At 42.7% G+C, this 19609-nt stretch overlaps 1 protein-coding gene across 2 annotated transcripts in view; it reads right to left on the bottom strand.

Moving 5' to 3' along the window:
- Positions 1 to 19052, bottom strand: part of ZDHHC8 (zinc finger DHHC-type palmitoyltransferase 8) — a 109472-nt gene extending 90420 nt beyond the window's left edge. For both annotated transcript variants that reach the window (XR_010723427.1, XM_066200128.1), the window contains exon 1: positions 18854 to 19052. Coding sequence is in view for 1 of the 2 variants with exons in the window: in XM_066200128.1 (XP_066056225.1) it covers positions 18854 to 18957 (104 nt within the window). In the remaining variant the exon portion in view is untranslated. The remainder of the gene's footprint in view (positions 1 to 18853) is intronic.
- Between the last annotated feature and the right edge of the window lie 557 nt (positions 19053 to 19609).

Genomic DNA, 19609 nt, shown 5'->3' with positions numbered 1-19609 from the left:
TGTTTAAATCTTAGGATCTGATTTTTTATTAGCCTCTTCTTTTGGACCTCTGACACTGCCCACCTGTCTCTGGTCACTCTGGATCCCATTTCACCCCAGAAACAAAACAGGAGGCAGCAGGATAGACTTGCTTTCCTCCTGCCCGAAGACTTCAAAGGAAGGTCTCTCATGCCCCACTCCTAGGGAGCAAAATCTCCCTGCCAGCCCCTGAGCACCTTTCTGAAACTGCCAAAGGCAAATGAAAATCCAAAAAGTGACCAAAGTGCTCAGATTCACTTTACCTCTCACTCCTCTCTCGTGTGAAGGCTTGTCTTGTAAGCCAGCAAAAACCACTGTTGTGAGGAACAGCACTGTTGAAAAAGCACAGATTAAACAGCCACTGGCTCCCAGTCACACTTCCCCAGAAAACACTGATATGGGCCTCACCTGCTTGGGCAGAAACCACCCAGGTGAACAGGAGGGTTAGTCCAGAATTGTCACCCCCGAAGAGACAACAAGCTTGGGGCACTGCCAGGTGCTCAGAAAAGGCCAGAAGCCCGAGGTGGAACTTTACACAAGGATCGTGTTTGGCTGCCTCAGGAAGCTGCAATTCCCACTTGTGACAGAGCAGGTTTAAGGTTCCTGTGAGTCATCCCTACTCAATATAGTCCTTCCTTTCAGCAGGTGCTGCAGGTGCCAGCCAGGGCTGTGCCTCAGAGGAGCTGCTGCTCCCTGAGCAGTTTGAGCAGAGGAAAGGGGAAGGAGCGTGGTGAGGACGACAAGCACTTTGCAGCACACAGCTGAGCACTGTAAACCCCCCAGACAGACAGTGAGCTGTTAATGCATGCACAGGGACATTCCTCCCCAAATCCCCAAACTGCTTAAACAATCTTCACTCTGTCAGTAAGAAACAGGAATGTTCTTCGAAAGCCCAGGATGAGTTTGCTGCAGGAGGATTTTTATGTTTTGCTATAACTTATTGAATGAGCCAACTAGATTCACTACATCTAATTTGGGCTTCAAATATTCAATATATTCCTGGCAACAACTCTGCTACGTACCAAAGGACCTCCTACTCCAGCAGATATTTGTTCCAGTTGTAATTTTAAAAAGTAATTCATTAAAATGCAGTCATGGCATGATAACAACGTTTTTAATAACCTGGAAATCATTTAAATACCTAGACTCTTTGGAAATTCAGGAAGACCTAACAACTGCCCATACTACACAGGGCTGGCCAAAACACTGACAGAAGAGCTTTCTAAACTCCAAATCAATTCTCTTCTCCAGTCAGCTTTTAGAGCTCACTGCTAATATTAGCTTTGGGACTGCATGAGATTTTAGAACTGAACAAAAGAGAAGCACTTTTCAGAGGCACACTGGAAAACAATTTGGTTCCTTCCAACAGGCACTGAAGCAAAATTCTCCATACTCTACATCAGTGAACTATCAACTACAGCAAAGCTTTTACAGTGGCTTTAAGATTTGGGAGAGCAAGGGAAAAGGATGACCACTCTTCTGTATCATCCAGTTTCTCTGACAAGGAGTTGACAAGTTCAGTGGTCTGAGCCTGGACAAAAAAGGGGGAGTGAGCACCTGCTCCTTGCCAGCCATGGGTAACTGGGGCAGGGGGAAATTCACATGGGCAGGGAGAGCAGATGTGGCAAACTGGCTTTTCAAACCATTTGGAAACAAATAATGACTTCAAGCAGCAAGTTTGATTTAAACAACTCCAATCCTGCACAACCAGGATTATTTGTTCAATGTTTAGAATAATTCTTGTGTTTCAAAACAAACTCACAATTTATTTTATGTTTCAATCTTTCTTCCTGTATGGAAGATCTTTCTATCAAAAATAAAACTTTTCCAAAATTGTCTTCCAGTTAATGAAGTCTTTGTGCATGAAATAAAAAGAAAGAAAGTGTGAAGAATGGGAGATTAAACCCACTGCATTAAAGTGGATTGAAAGCCTGTCAGCACAGAAAAGAGCAGCTTATGTGTCACTTATATTTGCTCCAGGCAAAGTTATACAGAGTTATACTGAAGTTCAATGTAAGTAACGCTATTTTCATATACTTGAATTTCTTTCATCTAAAACATTAACCAGATTTCAAAGTTAACCTGGAATTCAGGCTGCACAGGTAGACAGCAAATTCAAATGGTTTCTCATCAAGTCATCAAGCTTAAATACAGATGACCTAATGCAACTGGTGACGTTCACAACCACAGGGGTTGATAAGTCTGACTAATGAGCGCCACAGTAACAAGCATCATTGTACCTATCAGGTGCTGAGGAAAAACTGCTGCTCAAACTTAGCTTAGGTGGCATTAACTATTACTGCAAGCCAGAGTCTGAAATAAATACATATTTAGAGTGCATCGGCTTTTTCTATCCAGCAATGAAGCACTGAAATCTTAGAGAGGAGCCTCAGCTTGTTAGACTGTGCTATAAACATACTTCCAGCAGTCTGGATACTGTACCAAAATAAACAGAGGCATTAAAAGCAGTTCTCCAGTATTTTTAAAGGGACCCAGGAAGGCCAGTCAATTTGGTTTACACACAGTGTGTTACTGTTTGGCATTATTTCTAAATTACGGGGGGAAAGCTGGTAGACCTGAGCAAGTACTAGAAGATGGGCAAAAGCCGCCTCCATTCTGGCAGGGCAAAACGGATTGCTGTCACACTGCCCAGGTTAATGCATAACAGTGTCATCTCTTGACAGGTGTAGTATGAACAAAGGCAATTATGATGGAGTGCTTCAGGACAGGAAAAGAGAAAACTGCAAACTGGGCTGCAGCTTTAGCATTTCTGCTCTGGAAACTTCATTTCTCACAGAGCTTCTGACCTAGTCACTTTTCCTGACATTGACAGAAGACGATTATTTCTCCTTGGCTCTTCCTGTGTAGTCTCCAATAATAGGGTACAGCTGCCAAAGTTACCCAAACATATCTCTGTAAAACTGTGGTAAATGTTTCACATTTTGTCCTTCTACTACACGGATGTTACTGTGGGCAGTTTCCCCATCTTTAAACCTTTTCCTGTCCCCAGAGAAGAGGCAGCTATTTTCTGGAAAGTTTCCTCTAAAAATCTCAGCCCTATAACCAAACCCCAGCATTTAAGAGGGCTTAAAACTAACCCCATCAAGTTTTCTCTGGGATTAGCAGGAAGGACAAGGCTTTTCAGCAGCCAGTCAGCAGCAATGCATTTGGCCTGTGAGGCTACACAGAATTAATTACCTGTTGCCAGCCCCTGGTCTGGGTTTGTTCTCAGCCACAGCCTCCCCTCAGTGAACCCTCTTCACCAGCAGCTTGTAGAGGACAAGAACTGATGGACTTTGTGTCCTGTGCTTGGCCTCCAACAACCCCCAGACCATGACAGAGAGGCCACAGTGGAACATGCAAATGGAGGATCCTCGAGACACATGAAGAAGCCACATTATGTGACTCACAGAATCACAATGGAAATTCTGAGGAATTTCATAAATCAGAGTGAGCCATTGCTGCACTCTGACATTCAGCAATTTTCCTGAAGAGAGATTGTTAAGCGCTAATAAAAAACAAGTACTTCAAAGGCAGGAAAAATAGGCAAATCCATTTTTCTCCCAATTTGTTTGACTGACCTTGTGGTACAGGTGGGGATGATGAAGGTCAAAACTGCATCTTTTTGTTAACAGTCTCCTTCTCCTGTATGTAAAGACTCATAAATGTAGAACTGCTGGAACATCTACGCAGAAATGTTTACTCTTTGGGGTTTGGGTGCCTGTGCCCAGACGCTGAGGGCTGCTGGGGCTCTGTGAGGGGAGCCCTCAGGCCGCGGCATCCCGGGAAAGGGCAAAACCCGCACGGAGCGAGGGGGAAAGTGTGAGGACTGTCCCTGGAGAGAGGGGGAAAGTGAGGAATGCCCCTGGGAGCGGCTGTGCTGGATTCCCCGGCAGCCAGCACAGAGCGAATCCCCACGGCAGCCTGCGGCGGAGCCTGTGCTGCAGCGGGCGCTGTTTGCTGAGGGAACATGGCAGCGGAGAGGAAGCGCAGCCCATGGAGAGCCCACAGCGGAGCGGCAGAGAGGGGCTGACATGCCCTGACCACAGCCCACATGCCCCCTCCTCCCTTCGGCCCTGCTCAGGGGGCAGGAAGAGGCGGAGGAGCAGGGAACAGAGGAATGAAGCTGAGCTCGCAAAAAACGGGGTACGAGGGGAAGGTGTTTAGGTTTTATCTTTGCTTTTCATCGCTCAAATCTATTTTAATTGGCAGTCAATTAATTTTCCCTGAGCTGAGCTCGTTTTGTCTCTGATGGCAACTGGTAAGCGACGTCCCTGTGTTTATCTCAAGCCAGGAGGTTTCTCATGCCGTTTTCTCCCATCCTGCGAGGGGACAGTGCCAGGGCGGGCGGGCGGCCGAGGTCATGCGGGAAGGGCAGGGCAGAGGGAGAGCGCTGAACGGGAACCGGCCCGCGCCGCTCCGCGCTGGGCGGCGAGCAGCACGGAGCCCTTCCACAGCGCCAGCTCTGCGTTGGAGCCATGGCTCCAGCACCTGGAACAGCCTCCCTGCGCGGAGTATTGCCAGCATCTGTCGCTAGAAACCAGCCATTCTACAGGAAACATAAGCAAGGGTGCATTTAAACTGCTGTCAACACCAGATCTGGGCTTTCATGCTGACATTCACTACTCTCACAACCCGAGATTGAAGGAATGGACGGAGGAGAGACAGGTCTCACGCAGAGCACTGAGGTAACAACAGCTAAAAAAAAAAGAAAAAAAAAAAAAAAAGAAAAAAAAAGGGAAAAAATTATGCTTCAAAGCAAAAAAAGAGAGAGAGAGAGAGAGAGAGAGATGATTTCATCAAAAAACAGCCAGCCAGATTTTATTAATCCTGACTGTACTTGCAGGATCTCCAAAGGACTACAGACTAGTGTACTCCTTATGTAAAACCTGCCGATCACCTCTAAGAGCCAGAAACACCAGACAGAAAGCAGTCTTTAAAAAAAAAAAATTAAAAGGGGGGGAATATTCAACTTGTTAGCTTTAGATTCAATAAGATAGTGGACTTAATGAGAATTCAGGGAAAGGAGATGGGAATCGAGGAGAAGTAGTAAAAAGAAAAAAGGGGAAAACCCCAGCATTTTTTGGAAGGCTTTTTTATTTAAAATTGCTGCTGACCGTAAAATGAACAAAAGTAACAGGAAATAAAATATTGCCGTATCTAAGTGCCATGTTTTCATGGTAATATGGAACAGCATCATATGCCACAATAAAATGTTTTAGCTGATAATTTCTTGTCTTTTTGGCACTCTGCTGACACACTTTTTAAAGTGTTAATTAAAAAAAGAATCAAATCAACACTACAAACTGGATAGATTTGTGCCCTACAAACAGTCTCTTCTGACCAGTAATTTGTGGAGCTGGGGCTCAGCCAACTTCCAATGAATCTGTGGAGAGTTTCCAGCAAACTGTCATCGCAGCAGGATGCAGTTCTTGATAGGGTGATCATACATGGCAAGTGAAGTGATGCTGAACTGTCACTAAACATGTCTATTTTATTGTGCCTGAACCTTCCTTTAAGGCTCACCCAAAAATGGAGATTGACAGTTTATATCCAGATACACATCTCTACCGTAATGCACCTAAACCCCCAGTGGTATCCACACAGAAACAAGCTTTTGGGATGACTGTCACATTGTGGGAGAACATCAAAGAACACTGGACCAGCCACAGCTCTAGAACACAAACACTTTTTTATATTTATAAATCAAATAGGCCATGACAAGAGACCTGAACACGCAGTGCTTTCCCCTTAGGGGTTCTGACTTCTTTCCTTTCTATTTTCTTTAGTTTGAAATAAAGAATTTTAGATTTCATATACATGAGAGCATTTTGAAGTGTGCCTAGTATGGCATTCATCCTGTATTCATCTACTGCTAATATTTTTAGAAGGCTATTTCCAAGATAGAAGTAAATAAGCACAAAAAGAAAGCTAATCTGCATGTAGAATACTAAGAATAATTTGGAAATTCAGTGTAGATGTATTGACTTTTGACAAGTTTCTGCTTTCTGAACATCGACCAAGTCAAGGCTGGCAAATAAAGAGTAAGAATCAGCAGTCTAAGCCTCCCTTGATGTATCTTCTCTCCAATAGCCTTCAAAATATCACAGGTAATGTCAGGTAAGCGAGAGTGAAGTGTTTGTGTACTCTTGGAGAGAATGCAAAATTCCTTCTGTGTTACTGCCTTGGAAATCAGAATATCCCTTCTCACCCTGCAACTTCCGCCTTAGATATATAACTTGGGGGTCTGGGGGGGCGAGTGAAAGAAATCCTTGCCTACTGCACAATAATTCATAATAGCACTATTTTATATTCTCCTGTCTTTCCATCCTGCCCCCTACCACTTAAATGGGTGCAGACTGCAAATTGTCTGAAATTTCTTCTAAAAGAGATAATTTAGCTTAAATTGCTGTTTTCTGAACTCAGAAGAGCAAAAAGAGCAAACAATACATTTTTAAGACTGTCACCCTATGGAAGAAGCAGATTTAAGAGGACTGACTTTCAGAAGGAAAGCTCAGTATTTCCTGAAATTTAAAAAGAAACTTGAGAACTAAGAAGTGAAGAGAAGCATCTGAAGACTAGCAGCCACTGGAAAAGCTGATGGAATGTGTTCAGCTATCTGTTGATGGGACTGAGAAGGCACAGGTATAATGCAATATTGCATATTTTCCATTCTGAATCACTTTGTCAAATTAACTGTTAGGCTGCAATCTTTCTGCTACTTCTGCCCTTCAAGCAAAGTATTTGTCCCAATTTAGGCTTTAACCAAAATGATTCAGATGTTTCCAAGAGGAAGCAGAAGAATGTTATTCTTTTCTCCTGTTGAAAAGTCCATCCCTTCAGAGTTACAGAACAGGATCTTGTCCTTGGGCCACAGACAGTCATCTTTCAGAAGGGTAAGGCCCAGGACATGTGCACGATAAAGGCAGCTGAAGGAACACTATCAGCCAAGCCAGGAGAACCAAGAGCCTCCAAGTGATCTAAATCAAGCATGCAGAATTCCTTGGAGTAATCACTTTGCAGTGAGATTTTAATGGGCAGGTCGGGAGATCAGATTCAGGTTCTAGCTTTAGATGGGCTTCAACCCATCTCAGGAATTCTTACATAGCTTCATGAGGTTATTGAAGCAGGCACAGTTAAGAAAAAGTGAGAAAGAAACTAAGAGGAGAGATCTGAATTAGATGCAGACTGTTTAATTAACTAGCTCAATATAACTGTAAGCTTTTTTTATTAAAAAGGAAAAGAAATGCCTTCCAAAAGAAGAGGCCCAACTGGGACTAAAACACAGAATGTATATTAAAACCTCAAGTTTTCTAACTGAGGAGTTGGCAGGACTCACATGCCCAGGGGAATCAATCCCTCATCAGACATGCAAGCATCCACCATCCACACATGCATAGTATGATACTTTGGAGACTTATCACAACATACACAATAGCAGAAGCAGCCCAAAATAAATGTATTTCTAGGGGAACCAAGAAAGAAACTGGCAAGAAGAGATGCTTTTTTAATGATGCCAAGACAATATTACACTCGAAATAGCTTTTTCTCATTTCCAAAACAGTTGAAGCAACGAAAATAAATAACGTCAGTCTCAAAGATGCAAACAAAAGCACAAAACATGTTAATCCCAAAAATGCGGGATCAGTGCCTCACTCCACTAAACACAGCTCTTGTGTTCAGAGGAGGACAATGTAACTGGCAAATTGCTCCATATCTCTTTCCCTTTTGACCAGCCAGCAACTCAGCTTACTGTTCTGGAGCAAATAAATTCACAAAGAATACAGAACTTTTTAGCAGGGAATAAGATAGAAATGCTGGTCAGCCTCTTTGGAGAGGATGCCAAATATGTGTGAGTCACAATAAAGACAGTGGCCCACTGAGAGCACTTACAGTTTCAATACAGAAGAGTTGTTTCAGCAACCCCCAAAAGCCACCCTAGCTCAACAGATGAGATTAGATTTTGAATTGCCATTTGTAAGGCCTCTACTCTGGCATTTCAGCAGGAAAACAAGCAGTGGATCACCCTCTCTGTGTGTATTGGGCAAAAGGTCTTATCCACCTGAATAGACTGACCTGGAGATCACCTGTCAAGAGAGACAGAGAACAGCAGAAAATCCAGTACAAGAGGCAGACAAGATGCAGCCAGATAAGCCCAGGAAGATCCAGAGTGATGGAAAAGGCCAAATATAGGACATGAGAGATGTGTTCTGTAAAGGGCTCATAGCTTAGTCCACAGCCATGCCTCTCCCTGAGAGGCAGAGTGGCTGGAAGCAGCTACTCAGGACACTTAAAACCCCTGTTGTTCTCCATTTCCTTCTGCTGTCAAGTGCCTCTGAAAGGTAAACCATGTACCTGGGTTATGCTAAAAGTCACGGGTCACAGCAGTGGGCTGTGACAGCAGCTGTGACGTTTGGGGTCAACACAAGCCCTGGGGCCAGATCCTACAGAGGATAAAGAGTCTCAGGTGGGAAATGAGAGGTAGAGAAAATGTGTGACTGGGAACCTTCTTCAGGAGCACTCTAGGGCCCAAAATTCACAATCCCCCAGCACCCACCATAGGAAGAATTAAAAAAAAAAAAATCACCTAGATGTAAATGGAGAGATGATAGCTGGCTCAGAAGAGCATGTCTCTTATCAGATATGAATTATAAATCAAACACAGCAGGCTAGAGGAGGAATCATTAATTTTTCAGTTCTCAAACCACAGATATCATGTTTAGCTCTATCCCACTAGTCTTTGTAATACAATGCAAGAAAAATTACTTGCAAAAGTAACTAGTCATTGTGGAATTACATACAAATAAAAGTTTAAAGACTACAATGTTACCATTAAACTTTTAAAGAGAGACAACAAAGCTTTAGTACACTCATCTCTCTATTCATGCATTCATGCGGTGTTCAAGAAACAAAACAGTCTTGCTGCACGACGGATGGCCCAAAATGACATTAGATGGAGTAGAAACTGTAGAATTAGGCAAATCTTCAGAAGCCTTCTCTGAAAGAATGATCTCCATTGAGTCCAGAACTTCAGCTGGTAGTTGGCTCTTCTGTGCTAAACTTGTTAAGCACCAGCACTCCAGCTGTACAGTGCCTCTCTTCCCTGGTTTAGGTAGTCAACAGGGATTATAGCACTGATGACCTTATTCACAAGTTACACTACTGGAGACCAGAAGGGATGGTGACTTCCTAAGGAGTAGCATGGCTTTGGCCGAGCAAAGTCTTCTCAAGTAAAGCAGTAGAGAAGGAAAGCAGATGCTTTCTGACCTGTTCACTATCATCAGCAGGCCAAATTCAATGGCACATGTAAGACCTTGTATCTCATTATCATTGCAATCTATTTGTTAAATGCCATATTCTAAAAATACACAAAGATGACACAACCGGAACCATTTTGTTTCAAGGAACCAACCCTTCTAATATAAAAACCCTCTATCTGCCTGTCCTCCTCCATTGTCCTCCAGATTCTTAAGAGCACTGCTCATACAGACTGGTGCTGATTTCAAAATTAATAGATTATGTAAGATGAGGGAACATTCTCAGCAGAGCTCTGCCAAGAGGAGCTGAGGTGGTCCTTGCATTTTATTTCTGATACATAATTATCTGGACATGGATTAGAAGTTTTGCTTCACAACTAAAAGAAATATATTACATTGGTTCAATGGCCACACCCAGAAAGTCCTGTTATTTTAGTCCTGCATTGTCTTTGCACTGAAATTTCTGTAGCAGATATTAATTTCCTTTGTTAGCGCAGATGCTGCAACTTCCATACATGACTTAGAAGTCATCTTATCAGATTCAGATGCTTTCTATCTTCTTCTGTTCAGCTTGTACTGTGTATCAGAAAGCAGCCATTTTATATCCCTCTTTCTGCAGTATTCTCAACACTTAGTAATTAAAAAAAAATCTAGTGCCTGTTGATGCTCTTATTGCTTTTGCCACAAAAACTCGTTAACCATTTACACGAGATACAGTATGTGCAAAGCCAGCTTCAAAGAGAAAAAAAGATGTGAGACTTATGCAGCACACAACAGAGAAATGAGACAATAATTTAAAAAAACCAACCAAAATGAAACACGAACTGAGACACCTAGAGTTACTGGTTAAAGTCACGGGTCTGAGCACATGAAGATGACCACACAGACATCCTCAAGACCCTGCTCCCTCATTGTGCCTTGGAGTGTTGGAGGATGAGCCAGGTTAACAGCGCGGTTCCACAGGGAAGTCTCGAGACAGTGGCTCCTGAGCCCAGTGCCAGACACAAACCCCATGGAGGGAGAGCTGCCCACCTACACAACTCATGGCTCCTGCTGCTTGGAGCCAGGAAACTACATCATCAAATGCTGGGGTTTGGTAAAACAGAGGAGGTGGTTCAGCAAGCTGCTGACAGCAGACAAGGGTTAACCACAGCATTATTAGATCATAACACATCTGGAGAGTCTTATTGCTGGGGCAAACATTAATCTTCAGAGAAAGCTAAACATGCAAAATGAGATCTCACTCACGAGAAAGAACTGAAAGGGAGGTTATACACAATGAAAACAATCCTGAATAACTTTTGAAACTGAACTGGCTGAAAAAGGGGAGAGGAAGTGTTTTTCCATAAAAAAATACCTGCCTCTCCGAGCCGATTGGGATCAGAGTAAGCGGAAAAGTTTTAAGCTGAACTTTTCCATTTTGAAGCATTTCTATGATTGACCAAAGTTTAAATTAAAATGATGCTTGTTTATAGAAATGTCCAAGCTTTCCTTGTTCCCAGAACTGTACTTAAATTGTGTTGATATAGATATTACATTACATTATTTCCCTGAAGACATGAATAAGAGCTAATGTAAATGCCAATTTAGTTTTAAGAATCCTGGGAGAATAACGCTTTGTCTGGCTTTATTTATGAAGGCCCTTACATATTTAAGCAGTCTCAGGTTTGCTTCGTGGGGCTCCAATTTAAAAGGTAATTTGTTCATTTAAGAATATTCTGTGATTAGTTTAGTCTGAGTGTGTACCAAGGTTTTCTGGAGAGTAGTCATTTCATGGTGCACACCTACACGAACAGCTGCTTTGGTGTTTACATTTCAAATTCAAGAGATCTGAACACACAGCAGCAGAGTACAGGTATTTCATAAGGATTTCACATTTGACGTGCACAAATTTTGTGTTTACACTTTCACAGAGAGCCATGGTAACCACTGCAATATCTAAATATGGGTTACTGTACAGTTTATTCCACAATATCCACCCTGAGAAAAACAAATAACCAAGCACCCACTAGTGTTTCCACAATACATTTAGAGCACAGAATTTTAGGCACTTTGGACAGCTTTGAAGCAAGTCTAGCTAAATTGCATTAGTAATTGCAAAAAAACCAATCAGTGACTAATTAAATCCTCTTTCTGGATACAGATTACTGGCTAAAGATTTATGTAGTAGACACTACACTGTGGTGTACTCATTGGAATTAATTTTTCCAATCACCAAGCAAGGATCCCTAAAATCGCCTCTCCATGGCAAAATAAGATCAAGGCTGAGTAGGTTTTTTCAATCTACGGTATTCTTTGCAAAAGAACAATACAGAATTTCCATGAAAAACTGCAGCATTTCTGTCTCAACCCCCATGCCTCTTCCTCTCAATTTCATTAGCTGCTCCCAGTGACAAATGATCAACTAATAGTAGCTCTGCAACACTGCAGCCAAATTGAACATTACTCTTGGATTATAGAGAAATAAATGTTGTATCTACTGGCTTGAATCAAAGGACAGTAAAGCAGTGTTCCACTTCTGCACTGACTAAACAAGTGTAGCTCGTGTAGCCTTTACTGTACTTCTCCCCCCCCTCCAGTGTGCATCTCCTTCATGCTTTAAATTGACTCACACCACTTTACTGCTGTATTTCAGACATCATCCAGTGCAAACTGAACAAACCTCATATATCCTTTTTGCTGTTCCCTTTGTTGGCCTGGAAAAGTTTCCTTGTAGCTTATACACTACGTGAGCATAGAAAACCTGTTCCAGATCATCTCTCACAGATCCCCACACCACAGGGTACTACAGCTGAGAAGCAGGTAGCAGCAGAGTAAGTTGTTTACCCAATAATGTTATGTGTATAATTAGCAACTATCCCAGGTAATGAACCTCAAAAATCAGATCTCCAAGATCACCACGTGTATTTCTCTCTCAGTTTTTGTGTTTTCAGCAATAACATTCCTTAGTTGACATTACTAACAAACCAATTGAGCTTGAACAGTCTTGTTGAGATTGTTTCTATTTATAAAAGGATACACATGTGGCATACTTGGACAAACAAGGACAGTATTTAAATTCGCATCTTGAAAAGGACTTTAGATCAAAAAAAAAAAAAAAATTGCTCCTATATTCTCGTACAAAGGCTGAGAGGCCCACCCTGATCTAATTGAGACACTCTCATTCCTATTTCCATATGACCTTAATCTCTGCTTATTAGGAAAAATAGAAAGGAGGTTGCTACTGGCATAAATCACACACTGACTACAGCTGTAGCCCATGTACCGCAATAACTTCCATTCCAGTAGCTCTTCTGCCTTTTTCAAAGTGGATCTACAATGAGCACTGAAATGCCACTGCAGAGGCTGCAGAGAGTTCTGCATCCCCAGCTGAACATGTGTAGCCATTTACTGCCCTCACCAAACATGACTCTCCTTTTTACTTTCTCAAACTACAGGAAGAAAAAAATATTCCCACTGATAATAAAATATCGGGTTTTCTTCTAAAGGAATGAATTTTAATAGCTTTCAGAAACGTCCTGTATTGCCAGCTTTGCTATTGGAAGCAAATATCACTGCCCTTGGAAGCAAAGATCATAAAATCAACTAGCTAAAAGCAGTAAAACTGAGGCTTCTAAAAGCATTATAAAAAATAAACCAAAAACTTTTCACACTTCAGTTAAATATATTTTCCTGTTGAGACTGCCTGTCTTATCTGGAATGACAAGTTTGTCTAGATTCTATTTCGAAAAACTTTATAGCAAGATGAAATTGCCACGGCTTAAAGGGACATTGCTTTGTCATAACAAAAGTAAATATTTTTCAGAAGCTTACAGACATGACAACTGAGATGACTCAGGTCAAGCAGGCAAGTGTTACCTCTTCTGGATTGCAGGTAGAGTGGACAGGAAAAACCTGACATTAAAGATGCATCTAACATGGAAAATGTTAAGGTATCTCAGGAGTCCAACCTGCACTGCTTGAAATCAGTATGTGACTGTGCAGTCAGTTTTAAAATTCACCTGATTAAACTGATGCACACTTTTTTGCACACTCTTTTTCCCCCTATATAGTGTCACCTGCATGGCTGACAGTGAAGCTGCTCCTATCAGCTCCAGCAATTTCTTGGCTTGGCATATGGAAAACAAAACAAAACAATATCAGAAATACATTAATATTCCAAATAGTGAAGAATGGTGTGGAAAGAACATTCAAGGAAGGGGGAATTTGTTCTGTTTGGACCCCTAGCATGGCTAGAAACAGACAAGGTAGAGGAGCTCTGTGCTCCAAAGCTTTCAGAATGCCAAGGATATCTGATATGACCATCTGGTTAGGATGGAGGGAAGTGGATTTGTGGAGTGGCAGAGTTTCCACGTGCTCTCACATACCACAGCACACCTGGAACGTCTGGCATCACACAGCACAAGCAACTGCCACCAGAGCTCCCCCAAACCCACAAACAGCCTTCAGCAAGTTATGAGGCAGAAGCCAAACAATAAGAAGGATGTAAGACCACACTCTAAGGCAGAATTCATGCTGTCCAGCAGCATATCAAGATAAAAGAATCTGAATTACAATTTTATCTTTATTTTCTTTGTTGTGCATCTACTTCTCAGCATTAAGTTCTACTTCCTCTAGGCTGGTATAAAACACACCTGTGTTACAGATGAAGCTCCATAACATCTGTAAATATACATTTTAAATCACATCTTATCATTTGTTTTAGCTGAAATCAGAACACTGAACTGGCAGAGGTGAACATCTGCACATCTGGAACTAAATACTTTAGGCAAGGAAAACATCTTTGGATACAAATCACATTCACTAAAGCAAAGATGATCTTCTATTAGCTTGGCCTTTGCTAGGGACTAAACAAACCCAAGTGAAAACAGCAGACTGTATTTTTCCCTTTTTGATATGTGAACATTTGCAAGTCGTAAGAGAAGATCTAACGTAGAGTTCAAGAACTCTAAGTACACATATTATATTTTCATTAACTACTATCCAGGATGGTTATGACAGTTTTAAACTTAAAAGTGCTATTACTTGTTTATTTTAAGGCTGTTCCAGTGCAGACCAGATAACTGCAGGAAGGGAGTAGTGCTTATGATTTAAGGGGTGAGTGTATCATAAGTGCATCTGGATTCACATATGTCTAACTACAGAAATGCTGAGTCTTTCCAGTTCATGAAATGCAGTAACATGATATACAAATGTGGGGGGAACACCCATTTTTCTTTAAATATTCATTAACCGAAGCCAAGCTTTCCTCCCTGTTAAGGTAAACCCAGCAGCCCTGCTATGGAGCACAGTCCACCAGCCATTCTTCCCCCTTCTGCCATCTGAATAGCACAGGTTTAGGCTATTTCTCTGTTTTCTTTCCATCCCTACTGCGACTTCTACTTCAGTTGCTCTTCCACACCAATTTATCACTCCTCAATTGTTTCCTGAAGGTTATTGGTATTAGACTCCCTGTGCCACAGACTGCATTAGAGTGCCAATTGCAGATGTCGGAGGTGTATATCTATGATTATCTCCCATTATGACTCTTGAAAACAAAGTTGTTCGCATTTTCAGTACTGACTGACTGAGTTTTCACCTTATTTGTGCTTTCACTTCACCCAGAAAATTACCCATTTTATTATCCCATTTAAAGAAATAATATACAGCAGCGTTACTACCATTATAGCAAAGACGCAGCGGCACCTAGACCTTTGTTATGAATTACATGTTTCTGCTGTATTTCAAAGATGCTCAAGAGGCTGCATGCTACAGAAAATAGTCTGGAAATGGGTATTTTATCAGAAACTTCAGGCCTACAACATTCAGTGATAGAATGATGAACTTTTTTCTCCTTACTAAAATGAGCCACAGTTTGCCCTTAAAACCATATGCTTTCAGCTGGCTGTGTAATCTCCAGACACAGGTATTGATTGCAACTGCTGAACTAACTCAGAAGTTCTCAGCACCAACACCTACAGTAAGCAGCCAATTTATGCAGGTGAAGAGAACTACTAGCTCCAGAATAATTACAGAATCATTTAGGTTGGAAAAGTCCTTTTAGATCACTGATTCCAACTGGCCACAGGTGACATTCTGCTTGCTGACCATTAAGCTGCATTCTCTGCTAACACTGAAGCTGCACAACCTAAAATAAGGTGGGAAGCTCTTGAAAGAGGGTCTTTGAATGAAGACAATTAGGTTTACATCACAGCACTTGGTAGTTCAAGGCTTAAGAGCCCAGACTTCACTGAAACAGGTTAAATTGTTACCTCTAACAAAAAGTCTCATGAGAAATATGAAGTAAAAATCATTTTAGTAGAAGTAAGTTCAGGTTTGTAGAACCGAATCACTGGATTTGTCCTATGTTAAGAAGAATTAGTTCTTCCTTCATTACACCGTTTGATTTGCTCATATAAGTAAATTAACTTAATCATTCTATACGACATTATTGATATGTTCCTTCATAATGCTTGGAGCTAATGCTTGTTTACTCTCCCACTGTGACAAATTAGACCACCTACTCAGACACTGTATTTATTACTGAAGGAACACACATGGAGTGCTAAAAGCCTGCAATAATACAACTGCAATATTTAGTTGCCTTTCCAGGCAATAATCTTGATAGCTAAATAGTTTAGTTCCCCCTCATAAAACCAAAAGAAATACAGCAGTGATACAGTGAATCCTAACTGCTTAGCTGAGGAAAAAGAATAAAGGAGAATCTAAAATGGAATTTTCCTGAAGTATAACAATACCATTGATCAGCACCATGATGAGCTAATAGCAGACACTGTGTATTTTAAACATTCTTTATGTGCTGCTTTTCAGCAAAGGTGTTTGGAAAAAAAGCTAAAAATAAAGACCACATTGCTAAAAAGCTTACCCTGGTCTTCAAGTTCAAAGGGCTTTTCATCCAGCAGAAGACACTCATAATGTGTGGCATGAGACCACAAACGTGTCTAGGGAAAAAGCCAAGTCAGAGGTTCTGTTTTCATACGTGTTACTCAGAAATGTTTCCAGTGCCCTAAAAAGCTTATTTTTTTTCTGTTCAGTAAGTGGTTTAAAAATAGTTTTTATTCAATTTTTCCACATGTATTATCCTGTATTATTCAATTCCACTGTGCTGAAGTTGCTCTAATCCCTGATATCCCACTGAGATGATCTGCACCCAAAATTTGATAGGAATCCCATTTATCATCAGTTTCATGTATTTATACAGGTTACTTCAATAGCAGACACAGCAGCCTTAGAGCTTAATGACACAAATAAGGAATTAATAAACACACATGTAAATCTTCATCTCATTAAGCTGTGGTGCTATGACAAGCAAGCACGGATTGTATCAAAAGCACTGCTAAGAAAACAATTTTAGGCCAGTGTTTCAACTGCTGCATATCAGAGCTCTATCCAACATCAAACGAGTTGGACAAATCAACACACCTGAAAATTCAGGTCTATCTCAGCCTTTAATAACATATCACAACAAAAAGATCTTCAGGAGACAAAACACTGCCTGTGGAAAAAGATAAAAAATGGAAATGCTAAGGAAAGGGGGAAAAACCCACCGCCACACAAAAGAAACTAATCTCATGCATATGGCTTGCTTTGATTCAACAACAAAGATAGATTTTGCTAAAACTGCTCAGCATGAAAAACAACACCAATCCCATACTAATTCATCTGAGTATTTTTGAATGGACAGGACTTCAGATTCTGCCTGACAACAGTTGCTCAATTATGTGTTACTTTTATTACACACAAGACTTGGCAGCAGCAGAGAACGTATGTCTGGGACAATCCTCAAAAAATTTACTAACACTTCAAGATACACAGGCCAAGTTACAATATGGAGAGATCCTTAAAATACTTCATTTTGCATGTAATTATTCACTGATAACAGAGGGAGCAGAGTGAAGTAATAGATTAAAGACAATTGCAGACTCAGTAATAGATTAAAGGCAATTGCATCTTCCATACAAATTGTAAAACGAATATCTCCATTGATGACCTGCTGCCAAAAGGATGTTTCAACAACAACTGTGTTACCAGGAAAGTCTTACATCACTAAGCAATTTGCAGCTCTACACGGGAAGTATCATATGAAAACAAACGAACAGCTTCCCAAACAACCTTAGTATACATCCATTCTTCAAGCAGACAGAAAAATATATGCTGACATTAAGGCCCGGTTTTATTACCATTTAATATTCACCACTCCAGTGTCAACCAAGTTCATCACAAAAGCCTGCTTCTGTCCTGTGTTTGCCTGTGAGCACCAAATTATAATTAGATGCTCAAATTATGAATGATAGGCTGAGGCTTGTACTAGCTCTTGAGACTTGACCAGTTCTTGAAACAGTGTAACGTCCTGAAAGGATTTATCCATACATCATATCAAATGCACTGAAAGCAAGTAAGGAAAAATCAACGTACATTAAGTCAAGAGCAAAACTCTGTGTCAAAATCTGTTCCGATTTAAGAAACTGTTAGACAAAACAACATTTACATTTTATTCTGAAATCCTACATTGAGATTACCATACCAGTGACGAGCATTTTGAAACATCGAGAATCATATCACAGCCAAACCACAAAAGATAATGACACAGACACATACTCCCACTCCTATAGAGCCTTCTGCTTCCAACAGCTTCACTGAGCTCCGTTAAAAAATAGCAACGGCAAAACAAGGAAACCAGAGTTCCAAAATAAGTGAAACAATAAATCCTAATATGCAATAGCCGTGTTTTCACCTTCCCAAATGCAGCTTAGTCAAAGCTCCTTTCAGAGCACAGTTTTGGAGCATGTCTGGGAGCACGGACACCTCTGCAGGAGGGTGCCGCTACCCCTGCACAGGGTTAGCGAGCTACAGAACTCGAGTGTACGGAAACCGCCGAAGCACTACAGCACTCACATATTAATATAACTACAGGAGAGCTGCAAGCCGACAGCCACAGATCCAGCCCGCATTTTAAAGGAGAAGGGAATGAGAGAAGAAGAAACGGAGAGGGGAAAAGTTTCCTCGTCTTTCCTTCAAGCAAATGTAAATTTGTTCATTAGCTCCTCAAGCTTTCAGGAACAGTTACATAAAAATATGTAAAATCCGTAATGCTTAGAATAGGATTCCTTCCACTTCAAAAGGCTGTGGCGGATAAACCCAGAGACAAGCGAGAGACTAACGGGAGAGGCCAGCTCTCCCTCCTGGAGCACAGAGACGCCGGCCAGCAGACGCAGGCGGCATCCACGCCTGCCGGCAGCGGGGCGGCTGGGGCTGCATTTCTCTCCCGTACACCAGCCCTGCACAGACGGGCAGAGGGGCTGCGGGGCTCTGGCATCCCTAATGCACACAGCCGGCAGCTGCGGGAGGCTGATGGGGTTTTACGTGCCACGAAATGGTGGATCTGACTGTCAGGCACATTTTATGATAGGGAGAGAGCGTGAGCCTCTGCAAACCAAAGCCGGGCAGGGATGGCAGGAGGCAGGCGGGGAGCGGGACCAGCAGCGGCAGGGCCTGGAGGACTGTCAAGCCCAGCCGCCTCCCCCCGCCGGGCCGGGCGGCCCCAGCCCGGGCCCCCCCTCCGCCAGAGCGGTACTTACGTGAAAACAAAAAATAAAGTAGTCGAACCCACTAATAAGGCAGCTGCTGTGGAGACCGGGATGTATTTCGTAGGTTTAAACCTCTTTCCAGTGCTGCTGGGCATCCTGTAGTTTACACATCACTATGTAAATCCAACCCGAGAGGAGGGAGCCGGGAGGATGCGGGTCCCTCCGGCGCGGGGAGAGCGGGACCCGGGCGGCTGGGAGGGACGGGAGAGGGACGGGAGCAGCTGACCTCCAGCACAGGAAATCCCACCCACACCGCCCAGCCCACTCGGCTGATGTCAACCAGCCCCTTAAGGTAGCGCTGCGGGGAGACGGGAGCGGGGCGCGCAGGCAGCGCAGCCCCGCGGGAGGGCGGCCGGGCCGCGGCTGCTCGGGGCTCCCTCAGCGGGGCCGCCCCTGCGGGCGGGGGGCCCAGTTCTATCCTTTCTACAAGACAGCTTCCCCCCGCCCCCCGCCGCCGCCAAGAAAAATGCAATGCACTGAGCTCCACAGGGCGCTGTGTGGGACGCTGAAGCTCCTTAGCAGCTCCCTGAAGAGCGGGGCTCCAGAGGGGGCTGCGGACGCGGCACCGCCGCAGCAGCCGCGGAGCGCTGCGGGGTCCGCGCAGGGAGCGGCTCCGAGCGGGGCCCTGCAGGACGGGGCCGGCTGCACGCGAATCCTGCCTGCTCGTTCGGGGAATAAACCCCGCTTTTCATCCTGCTACACCCAGAGTCACAGTATTGAGGGAACTGCTGCACTCTGCCAAAGGTA

Source organism: Chamaea fasciata, unplaced genomic scaffold (genome assembly GCF_029207755.1).
Source record: "Chamaea fasciata isolate MVZ Bird 193981 ecotype frontalis unplaced genomic scaffold, bChaFas1.0.hap1 SCAF_18, whole genome shotgun sequence".
In the NCBI taxonomy this organism is placed as follows: Eukaryota; Metazoa; Chordata; class Aves; order Passeriformes; family Sylviidae; genus Chamaea; species Chamaea fasciata.
This window is presented reverse-complemented; position numbering and strand designations above follow the sequence as displayed.